Source organism: Coffea arabica, chromosome 7c (assembly GCF_036785885.1).
Source record: "Coffea arabica cultivar ET-39 chromosome 7c, Coffea Arabica ET-39 HiFi, whole genome shotgun sequence".
In the NCBI taxonomy this organism is placed as follows: Eukaryota; Viridiplantae; Streptophyta; class Magnoliopsida; order Gentianales; family Rubiaceae; genus Coffea; species Coffea arabica.
This window is the reverse complement of record NC_092322.1, coordinates 4,707,530-4,719,667: the sequence shown is the minus strand read 5'-3', so window position 1 is coordinate 4,719,667 and position 12,138 is coordinate 4,707,530. Positions and strand designations below refer to the sequence as shown.

Genomic DNA, 12,138 nt, shown 5'->3' with positions numbered 1-12,138 from the left:
GTGGAATCGGTTATACATAATGTATATGCGAGGCAGGGCATAAATGATTTGAGCATGATGACCCGTGAGTGAGCCAAAGCTGAACTTGTTTCAGTCTTATGCTACGAGGAGAGTCTCTGTAGTAGCTGACAAATCCCAACTCTCACATATCGACAACCCTGTGGCCGGCTTTCTCACATGCCACCAAAATCCAACACAACTCTACTGTCTCTCCTTTAATACAAAATATACTACTATGATTATGCCATATTATCACTACCATTCCCTTCTCTGAGTTTTCTCTCTCTCGCCCTCTCTCTCTCTTTCCTTGTTGTGCTTATGTGTCTCTGTGGAGCTGTAAGACCCTTTTGTAGCCTTAAAAACGTTCCTCTCTTTTGGTGTATCCTTTTTCCGATGACTGAGAAACTCAGACTTTTTCGTTACTAAAGTTGACCTGCGAGAAACCTTCAAAAGCCGGCAACTTTTGAAGGCTCCCGCAGACCTTAATAAACCCAAACCCCAAACCCCCCCGAACCGATGTGGGATAGAAACCCCACAGGGGTGCCCCGCTGCTAAGAAGTAAAGACCCCCCAGACACCCACTGAAATGGAGAGATCACCTCCCCGAGGTTTCTGTCTTTTTCCGATGACTGAGAAACTCAGACTTTTTCGTTACTAAAGTTGACCTGCGAGAAACCTTCAAAAGCCGGCAACTTTTGAAGGCTCCCGCAGACCTTAATAAACCCAAACCCCAAACCCCCCCGAACCGATGTGGGATAGAAACCCCACAGGGGCTCTCTTTTGGTGTATCCATACAGCCCTTTTGCGAGTGTGCTGAAAAAGCCTGCAAACTGAAAGAAATCTCTCTTTTGCCTATTTTGACTTCCCTCACAAGTACCTGTCTTTGGGATGAGAGACTCTCTCACAACTCCTTTTACTCTCCATGGCAAAAAATTGTAGCATCAAACTTGATAAAGAGAAGGAAAAAAAAAATTAAAGGCTGAACAGTCTCTTTTCCTCGATTTCTTTGCAGAAATTTTCCCAAAATCTGCACCAACCGTTCATGGATCGCTTCCCAATGGCCAGGTACCACTGCTAGTCTAGTCCCTTTCCTTATACTTGTATTGTATCCAGCTTTTCATTCTTCCCCTCCCTTTCTACTACTACTATAGAAAAACTTGGAGTTTGGAATTACAAAACAGCGGTCATTATACCGCTCTGATTAATTCGACCCCTTTCCTCTCTCTGGAATCTCAATCCTTTCTTCCCTCATGATGCAATTCACCGGGACTTTACAGTCACCACCTTTGCACCAAATCTCACCGTTTGTGGTGCCCTCCATGAATAAGAACCAAATTCATCGAACAAGGCCATGGCCCGGTTTCCCTACATCAAAATCATCACTTGGTGGTAGCTTTGGTGACGCCAACTGCATGGAACAATTGCTAGTCCACTGTGCCAATGCGATCGAAAGCAACGACGCCACTCTAACTCAACAAATCTTGTGGGTTCTAAACAATATAGCACCCCCCGATGGCGACTCAAATCAGCGCCTCACGTGCGGCTTCCTTCGAGCTCTGATAGCCCGCGCCGCCAAGAGCGGAAACTCCAAACTACTCAGCGCAATGGCTAATGTAAACACGAATATGGGGATCAATACCCATAAATTCTCCATCATAGAGCTAGCAAGTTTTGTGGACTTAACCCCCTGGCATAGATTCGGATTCACCGCGGCAAACACGGCCATATTAGAAGCTGTGGAGGGATATTCGGTCATTCACATCGTTGACTTGAGTTTGACTCATTGCATGCAAATTCCAACGTTGATAGATGCTATAGCTACCCGTCTCGAGGGCCATCCGTTGGTGAAGCTGACGGTAGCCTGCATCACGGATGGCATCCCGCCCGTGATCGATCTGTCGTACGAGGAGTTAGGTTCGAAGTTGATCAACTTTGCTAGGTCTAGAAACGTAGTATTGGAGTTTAGGGTGATCCCTTCGACTTCCGCGGATGGATTCTCTTCGTTATTTGAACAACTTCGAATGCAACAAATTGTTCGGGCAGACAATGGCGAAGCACTTGTTATAAATTGTCACATGATGCTCCATTACATCCCTGAAGAAACCCTGTCCGTGGTCTCTAGTTCGACAACATTGCCAAGTCATCAACTTGAATCTTCTCAAAACGCATCTCTTCGAACGATGTTTCTCAAGAGACTCAGGAGTTTAGAGCCAACAGTTCTCGTTTTGGTCGATGAAGATGCAGATTTGACGTCAAACAATTTAGTCAGTAGATTAAGGTCCGCTTTTAATTATTTGTGGATACCTTATGATACTGTGGATACATTTCTACCGCGGGGGAGCAAGCAGAGGCAATGGTATGAAGCTGACATATGTTGGAAAATCGAGAATGTAATAGCCCACGAGGGTCTTCAAAGGATTGAGAGACTGGAGCCTAAAAATCGGTGGGTGCAAAGAATGAGAAGTTCGAGCTTTAAGGGGGTTAGTTTCAGTGAAGATGCATTTTCTGAGGTGAAAAGTATGCTTGATGAGCATGCAGCAGGATGGGGACTGAAGAGGGAAGAAGAGGATCTTGTGCTTACTTGGAAGGGACACAATGTCGTTTTTGCTACAGCTTGGGTACCAACTTGATGCTCATCTAAAATTATTGCCATCAAATCTCTAATTTCTTTGCCCCTGATTTAATTAGCCCCAATTAACTGTTTTTCTCCTGTAGCTTGGCAGAATGATTTTAGAAATGATGGAGACCGTTGATAATCATTTTTTTGTTAGTGGAGTAGTTTTCTTTACGTACCATTGTCGGTCTGGTCAGCCAACTCAACTGCATTGAATGTAGACAATATAATTAGCACAAGTTTTTGGCCTCTGATGAGGGCCTTTTGCAAATTGACGAAATCCTTCAATAGATACGGTGCCAATCACGTCATATATATATATACCTTAAATTCGGTTCTCAAACATTTTCTTTGTGTTGCCATATCTTGTAGATAATAATATATTAGTCTTGAATACACTTATACACCAACCAATACGTATAATCCAAGATATCTATGTCCAAACCTGTTACTGATGATAGACTTATGTTGAAGGTTTGAGTGGATGAAAGTAATTAAAATGCACCCCCCCCCCCCCCACAAAAAAATTTCATGGGACAGTACCATTTGTTTGATATTATCAATCATTTTTGCAAGACGTAATGAAGTCGGGAAATGCAAAACGGCATTAATAGCCAAAACAATACGCGAGATACAAGTTTTGAGGTTTAGTATTGACCAAGCATAAAAGGTTTGTTGTCTCTTGGAATCTTTGACTTCAATCCAATGGATGTAGTGGTAGTAGTAGTACAAACATTTGATTTACAGGCATTTAAATAATTCCTTGCTTCCATTACCCAATTTTCTGCGGATTTAAGAAGAATAATAGGACTAGATTGGGAAATGGAATATTTCTTGGTCCTTCCATTGATTACCATGATGAATTGGTGAGGTAACTTGTAATTGACCATTATTTATTTATTTATTTGGACTGTGACCATCAATAGGCCATGCATGATTAGCCATTAAAGCTTTCGTCTCTAATGGAAACAAATGAAAATGTTGCACGGTATGACCTCTCCCTCTCACTATCCGGACATGTTCTTAAAGGACTAGCGTGGAACTACCTAGTAGTTTAAAACAATTTGCCTAAACAAAAAGACTACTTTTTTGGGCACGTCTCCAGAGAATAATTTAGGACCCAAGTATCCTTGGCAATGCTGATACCATCTGACATACGGAACGGCAAATTGTTAGAATTCAATCAATCTGACATTTTGTCATGAGATCTTAAATTTGTTCTTAGGAAGCAGATGTACATGAAGTAGAAATAAAGGCATTATTGTCCTAAGAAGTACCCTCTTTACCAAAATTACTACCAAAATTATACTACGGATAAAAAATAGTAAAAAAAAAAAACTAGTTTCGTGCAGAAAAAAACTTCGTGAAGCATATTTCCAGAAATCTAGCGGCCAGGAAAGAATGGAAACAACTGCAAATGAATGCTACTCAAAAACGAGAGAGGGGATGGACATCCCTGAAATCCTATATGGTTGTAACCTTGGCACCGAGGCGTCCTCTTGTTGCGTCTCCCTCTCACCTTCTTCATTTCACAACCAGCTGTTTCTACTTCACCATCTTCATCTGCTCTCCCGGTTTTGTTGGCCATTAATCCAATGCCTCTTCCTGCTGCTTTTGCAGTTTGGATGGGCACCAAGCTATGCACGCAAGGCAACACATGCGCATTGCCGTGGAATGCCCTGGCTCTGTCAGAGTGGATGCCCCCGAGGTGTTCTAGCCTCCTCTCTGTAAATTGGTATGTATAAACTACATCAGGGATAAATAGGAAAACAGTCTTGGATTCAGGATCATATGAAATGACCTTAAACTGAACCCGCGGTTTTTGCTTCTTCCTTTCGATGACCCAACCAACGCTTAATTCCGCAGAAACATCATCTGTCAAGCACCTGAAATCATCGCAGTCCTCCAGCTTCCATGTAAAGTCCTCTTTCTCACCAGCACTATCATTCTTGCTAAGCGTCCACTCTGGAAAATTGTCTTCAAATCCATGGCAATAGCAGTGAATCCTGTCGCTTGATTTCCATAAAGACCTGCCTAGTGGAGCACGTGGAGCCTCCGATAGCATGGTTCCTTTCCGGTCAAATTAAAATCGCACGCAAGGATATAACCTTCGAGGCAATCCTAGTAAAGGCTTCCATTGAAGAATACCTTGGAACCGCTCAGATACTCCAAACTGACTGGCGGAAGCTTTTCCTCAATCTCCATCCATTCACCTGTTTCTGAACAGAAAATTGACAATTTGGAATATTGCTCGTCACAAAATTTTGACCTGACTAAGCACAAGACTGTTCTTGAGGCAATTATGATCCAAGTCGGCCATCAGAGCAATTATGACCTGACTAGGCGGGCATGAAATGTCCTTTCTGCAATCTGGACTTAATATTAAGCTTAAGGCATATAATATGGTAGCAATGGCATTAAATGTCCCTGATGAAGAGTAGTGCTTGCAACTTTGTATGCTTTGTTTCGACAGAACGTCCATGACTCGAACATAGGCTATAGGGAGTAATTACTCGTTAGTTAGTTGCTGATTTTGTCTGTCAGTTTCATATTTCTCTGTTACAACTTTTTTGTCAATTCGCCGCAAATGAAGAATTATAAGCCATACAGACCTGCTTACGCATCCTGGGGAAGAGTCTATGCTATACCTCTTCTCCCTTAAAATAGTACTGTATATCTAGAATGTCACGTTTCTCAGAAGGCTACTACTGAATTTGAATCCAATCAGATGGCCAAAAGCACCTAGACTGCATTTGCAGATGGAAGTATTGACTGGAAAATAATGCTGGTACCATCACTTTTAATTTCACTAATATTAGTGAGGAAATTCATCTCAGACCATTCATCTGGTTCAGTAGGCACTTTATCGTGTGAAAGTATCTATTGCTGACACTCCATATAGCAGGATAGTAGTAATTACTCGCCATTCTTAAAAATCACGGTCAAACATTCACTGAAAGCAAAAATTTTGCTCCAAAAAACATGTAAAGCATGTTACTACTGCAAAGTTTTTAATCAGCGGTGGATAATATGTTTAAAGAACGAAGAAAAAACTGTAATCACTAGTGCAAAACTAGGGGAACACCGAAACAATCAGAAGGACTAAACCTCTAGGCTATAATCCGGGCATTTTGGCGTCCTCTTATTGTGTCTTCCTCTCACCTTCTTCGTTTCAAATCCTATATCTGCGTCATGATCAACTCTGCGATTTTGAATGGACATTGCAATACTTGTTCCTAGTCGATTTCCTGCTGTCTTTGCAGATTGAATGCGCACCAAGCTGTGCACGTAAGGGAAGACCCTATAACCATCATTAGAGGAGGTCTCGTCTTCAAGGGGGTTCAAGCCACCAAGGTATTCCAGCCTCCTCTCGTCTAAATAGTATATATAAACAGTCCTTCCGATAAATAGGAAGAATGTCTTCGATTGAGGAGCATATGCAATTATCTTGAATTGAATACGTGATGGTGCCTCCCACCGATTCCCGTATAATGCAGCAACTTGATCAGAAACATCAGCCGTCAAATTCCTGAATGTTTCAGAGCCCTGCCGCAGCTCCCACTTAGATTCGTAATCACCATTCATGTTAAGGGTCCACTCCGGAAATTCATCTTCAAATCCTTGGCAGTAGCAGTGAAGCTTGTCCTCTGATTTCCACAAAGACCTTCGTCCCGGAGCTGGTGGAGCGTCAATCAACTTATAGCAGGGTTCCCCTGGTTTCAAGTTTAGAGGGCACACAAGAATGTGACCTTCCAGGCAATCCCAGTAAAGGCTTCCGTTAAAGAACACCTTAGAGATAGAACGCCGTTGAGACGAATGTCTCTTAAAGGGTGGAAGCTTCTCGCCGAGCTCCACCCATTGACCTATCTCTGAAAACCATATTACCAATTGAGGATAATTATCATCAGGAGAAGTAGTCTGGGGCAAAAATAAACACAGGACTTTGTACTTAAGGTGGTGATGATCCAAATCTGCCATAAGGCCATATGTAGTGGCGTAAAGAACCTCCTCCTTGCGGGACTTGGATTTGGATGGTGCTGTCCTGGGATGGGGAAGAGCCACCTTTTGCCTTGTCAAAGGATTGCAGACAAAAAGTTTATTCCCGTTCCTTCCGTAAGTGGTACTTCTGCAAAGTAGAAGGCCATTACAGGAATCAATGATGTTCACCTCATCACATCTCGACTTCTGTTTTAAGAATCCGAGCAAAGGATCAGGAAGCCCACCAGCTTCCCACTCGATTGTATCATTAAACTGGATTTTACCTCCATCAGCATACCAGGAACCGGATGTATAGTAGTAGAAAATTTCCTGAATGAAAATCCCGGTGATGGTTCTTCCGGCGACAAGTTTACAATTACGAGAATGAAGGGCTGCAAATTCTGCTCGTCCGATAAAATTGCATAAGCTCTTTGAGATACAACTGAATCTAAAAAGGGTTTGCGGAGGCAATCGGGAAAAAATCTCTGAAAGAATGTCAGTATTTCCTAGCAATTTTTCAAACATCTTTGCCTCTCCATCCCCAGAAGTGGAATCATCATTCTCTAAAATAAAAGTCACGGCTACTTCTTTCCCCTTTTTTCTTCCCGACACAGGTTTGTTTTTCCGATGGCCCATGCTTCTCTGCAATTAACCTGGTTAGAAGAATTCAAAGAAGAAAAAGAAGTACTATCAGAGAAGCTTATCGAATCAAGAGCGGAGGGGATGGTAGCGGACGATGGACATGGGAGGCGGAAGGAGGGCGTGGGAAGTGTATTTATTAAGGGCAGGGTAGGGTAGGGAATGGCATGGGAAGGGTTGTTTGCACAAAGGAATTCCGTGATGCTCTTGGTTTTGGGAATATTGTGTCTTGGAATTGGATTGACAAATTTGTTATAATTAGCATTTTGACCCGTGCTATGCATGGGTTTATATTTAGGATAATTTCAGAAATATTTCCTGAGATTTTTAACAGTTTCATTGGGTTTCCCTAAGATTTAAAAAATTATATATATCTTTCTTGATTTGATAGCTTTAGTAACAATTTTTTAAAATAATATTGATTTGATCAAAATATTAAATAAATACCCAAAAATACCATTGTGTAATGAATTTTAATTTATTTCCTCATAAAATTATAAGATTATCTAATGTAATTATGAGAAAAAGGTGTCGAATTTTTTATGTTCATACCTACTATTTGATAAAAAAAACTATAATAATAATTTTATCACTATAATATAATACTTTGGATATTATTTTATTATGAATTTAGATTTATAAGATAGAAAATAAAACATTGAAATAATTGATTCAGAATTTATGAATTTTTCGAGTAGTGAAATTATCATAATTTAGTAGTAGTTTTGGGCAAATTTTTTTATTTATTGTTAATTTTAATACCAAAAAAATAGAAAACAAAAATTAGCAACAAACATTGGTTATCAAAAAAAAATCACTAGTTCGACATTTGATTATAATAAAAACTAAAAATAATAGTGGTAATTTTATAATTTTATTGGCACAAAATTAAAATAAAAAAGAATAAGAATGAAAAAGAATGAAAAAATAATTTTAAAAGTCATTCTAAGTATAAACATATCAAACAAGGGAATTTCATTAAAACATTTAATGGTAATATTGTTATTTTAAATGACAATGGAGGTATGCGCAATTTTTTAAATCTCAGGAAAACTCAGTGAAATTGTCAGAAACCTCTCTTGAGGTTTCTAAAATTATCCCTTTATATTTTAGTTCAAAATAATAATACATATTTATATATTGTAATATAGGATAAAATATATGACAAGGCAAAAAAATTATACTAAATTTATAATATAGATTAAAATTTATAACCATATATCAAAATTTATACCCATTTATCAAAATTTATAATATAAAAAACATAAATTGTGACACATTTATTTTCCAAAATTTTTGAAAAAAAATTTCTCTTGTCTTATAGCCCTAAAATTGTTGAGTGTTTATAAAATAATGTTTTTCATAGATTTTAATATAGATTAAAAAAATTTTGTGAGCTGTATTTTTAAAGTTCTTAGAATTATTAAAAACTATAATCATTTTCATCATCTCTTACTTGTCAGCTATCCATTGTCTCATATGACCTTCACACCTTCAATCACAATGCAATTCTTCCTATCATTTTTTACCACCGGTGTCATACTCCACAATTTCTTCTTTCTTTCCCTTTTTCTCTACCCAACTTTGTAGTTCAGCTTCATTTTTCGATTTTTTCTGCCACTCTTTAACTCCTTAGTTTTCCATTCCCTTCTCCTCTTACTTCTTATCCACGTCACCTCTCTTGGACATCCCTTCCAACTTCCATTCCTCACACCCAACCTCCTCTAATTCCTTTTCCCTTATTCCTCTTTTCTTCTTCCACTTGACCAAACCAGAATAAAATAATATTACAATTTTTCATTTAAGACATATTATGCTATACAAAATCTATAGTTTTCTCTTATATGCTTATGAGAATCATATGTACACATATGTGTATACTGTATACTATGTTGTGTTTATGCTGGAATTTTTTTAAAAATAATAGTAAATACGATTGGCATTTCCCATTTCTATTAGCCCAAGAGTCTTAATTTCTCTATATTTTTTATTGAAAACATGATTTAACATATTGTCAATGTTATGCTACTATAAAGTAAATTTGGCGAGTAAAACATAAAAATAAAAATTCACTACAAAAGTATAAAAAAAAAAACCAAATTTAGTTATTTTTCATATTAATTTTGAATTGCCACACACAAAAATATTGAATTAAACGATTTCAAATTTCAAAGGAGAAATTTTGTGATTGAATCCATATTCAACCTCCAAATTGAGAGGTTAAACTTTGAAGTAAAAGAAAAAATTTCCATAACTTGTAATTTGGTTTTACATTTTAAAATGTATTTATATTTGTACTTTCAAAATTAAATTGAAAGATAAAATTTGAAACAAAAGAAAATCATAACTTCCAATTTCGTTTAACATTTTTGCAATATATTGAATTTTACCTCTCATAATATGAAAATCATACAAAATTGAAAATTGAACACAATAGTCGCAAGTATTGGCATCTGAAAGTGCAAACAAAACACTGATAATATCTTACAATACCCCTAACTACTACACACACACATAGTAGCTATATATATATATTTACATATGAAGAAAACAAAAAGAATACATAAAATAATGAATAAGAGTCAAATTTGGATCAGATATATTCAAATTAAGTAGATGTAGTTTAGGGTCAAATGTTCTATATTTTTCCATGTTGAAAGGCCAATAGGAATTCGTTTTTTATTTAGTGATTTCATAATTTAAACTTCATGAATAGTACCATTATTGAATTTTTAAATATATGACTAATGAATATTATTTCCTTTTTGTTTTCTGTATAATTTGCCATTTTAGTTAAAATTACTAAGTTGAAGGGTAAAATATTGTTATTTACTTTTTTACTTTTAATAGGTGTGGTAATGTTTCCTCTTTATTTACCCTCATATTAATAGTTTTCAAACCAAATTCCTATATAAGTGGAATATCTTCTTACATTTTAAATTCAAATAGTGTGAAAGGATATATAATAGTAAAAAATATTCAAAATTCTTTATAAAAAAAAAAGAATGAGGAGTTGGAATCATTTGTACTTAACCATGCTACAAACCCCTTCTCAAATTTTTATAGATATAGATATTGGTTAAAAAAAATTATTACATGGACTAAATGGATTTATTACATACACTAAATGGACTTTGCCCTCTCAACTCATTAGATAGGCATACATGTCTTAAGATAAAATTGCCTTTTCTTTTTCAGTTTATTTCTTTTTTCGTATATTCAATCTCTTGAAATTTTCTTTTCCACCATATTCTTTCTTCTTCTTTTTTTTACTTATGTCATCTTGCTATTTTGTTTTAATTTTCTATTAGTATTACTAATTTGTATGTTGATTATAATATTATAATTATTTTTTACTTATAATTTATTTTTATTTTATTTATGTATATTATTAGAAAATTCAAAAAACACATTTTATAGGTAAAATGTTAACATATGCCCATTATAATAAAAAAAGTGTATGTTACTAGCAATTTGACTATTTAAAAAGATAGCAAACTAGAACTTTAAATTGCTTAATATTTAAAAGTATATTCCAGAAAATAAAGTAATTAATTTTGTTATTTATTTTTATTTATAGATGATTGACCATTATGTTATTACAATCCCAATTTGTTACCGTTGTTATTAAAAATTATTTTATTTTAAACCCTAGATATATTGGTTTAAGTAATATCTTTCTATGTATAAATTTTGAACAAGATTTGGTATAAAAAAAGTGTCATTATTTGTTTTGTCAAATACACTCTTCCAATATTATCTGTTATCAACTCACATCTTATCTATTAAACTTCCCGTCCCTATACAACTACCACTAAAATAGACACACACAAACACATACCCATAACTCCCCTCTAGCCTAACAAAACTTCTAATGAGGCAATAACTAGCAACAACTGCCTATCCAAAAAAAGAAAAGAAAAGAAAAACAATTCTTCCATCCACATTTCTAAAACAAAAACCAACAACTACTAAAAATTTTAATATCTTTTTAAAAAATCCTTTTTAAATTTGCACACACATAAGGTATGCCATTCTCACAAGTATTAAATAATCTATGTTCATGGATAACATATACTTTGTTATAACATACATTATTCTTCTAATAGCAAAAGGTAGACAAGACAGAAATAAATAAAGAATATTTTAAAATGATTAAAATTAATATCTAGATAAGAATAGCCAAGAGAAGAAAGTATTTGATTTCATGAGAGAATGATAAAAAATTGAAAAATATCAAGAAAAGAAACAAGTAGAAAAAGGCCAAAAAAAGGAGAAAAAGAAATAAGATATTAATTAATATAGAAGAGGCATTTTTGTCCTGGAACATAAAGTAGACAAGCAAAATGCCCATTTATTGAGTTAAGGGGATAAAGTGCAACAAAACTTAAAATTAACCCTAAAAAAATCACAATAGTGAAACAATTGATTTTTTTTTTTTCCTTTTAGGGTTGCACGAGTAAATTGTGTAACCTAACATTGGATCTCATTTTAGTCGTACTTACAAGCAATTCCAAGTTAATTGCTTCGCCTTATATCACATGGTGTGCACTAATCAAATTATGGGACTTACTATTAATATGATAGATTAATGAAAATACAGTCGACCCAACCAACAAATTAAAATCGTAGCGTTATCTGACAGAGTTTGATAAAATATTTAAATAAGTGACTAAAGCTTGATGAGAGGGATTACGAGTCAATCAAGACTCGCCATCAAGGGAAGGAAGTACTCAACCTATTGCTATTCCTAATTACTGTTAACTTATGTTACTAAATCCAGATCAGATCGATTGATTCAATCGAGAACCAACAAGGCTACTGATCCAAGTTAGTACTGAAAGTTGGATGTTGTTTGACTCAATCAAGACCGGTCAAAACCCCGGTTCAACTAGGAGCTGCTATGAA

The 12,138-nt window shown here is 35.8% G+C and overlaps 1 protein-coding gene across 1 annotated transcript; it reads left to right on the top strand.

Moving 5' to 3' along the window:
• The first annotated feature begins 778 nt into the window (after positions 1-778).
• Positions 779-2,884, top strand: LOC113698467 (scarecrow-like protein 32). The gene is made up of 2 exons (XM_027218294.2): positions 779-1,064; positions 1,277-2,884. The coding sequence occupies exon 2, from the start codon at positions 1,319-1,321 to the stop codon at positions 2,627-2,629; it is 1,311 nt and encodes a 436-aa protein (XP_027074095.1). The 5' UTR covers positions 779-1,064; positions 1,277-1,318; the 3' UTR covers positions 2,630-2,884.
• Positions 2,885-12,138: the final 9,254 nt, after the last annotated feature.

Bases quoted from the DNA above. Each gene is read 5' to 3' on its own strand.
- LOC113698467 (XM_027218294.2), top strand. From the start codon at position 1,319: ATGAATAAGAACCAAATTCATCGAACAAGGCCATGGCCCGGTTTCCCT.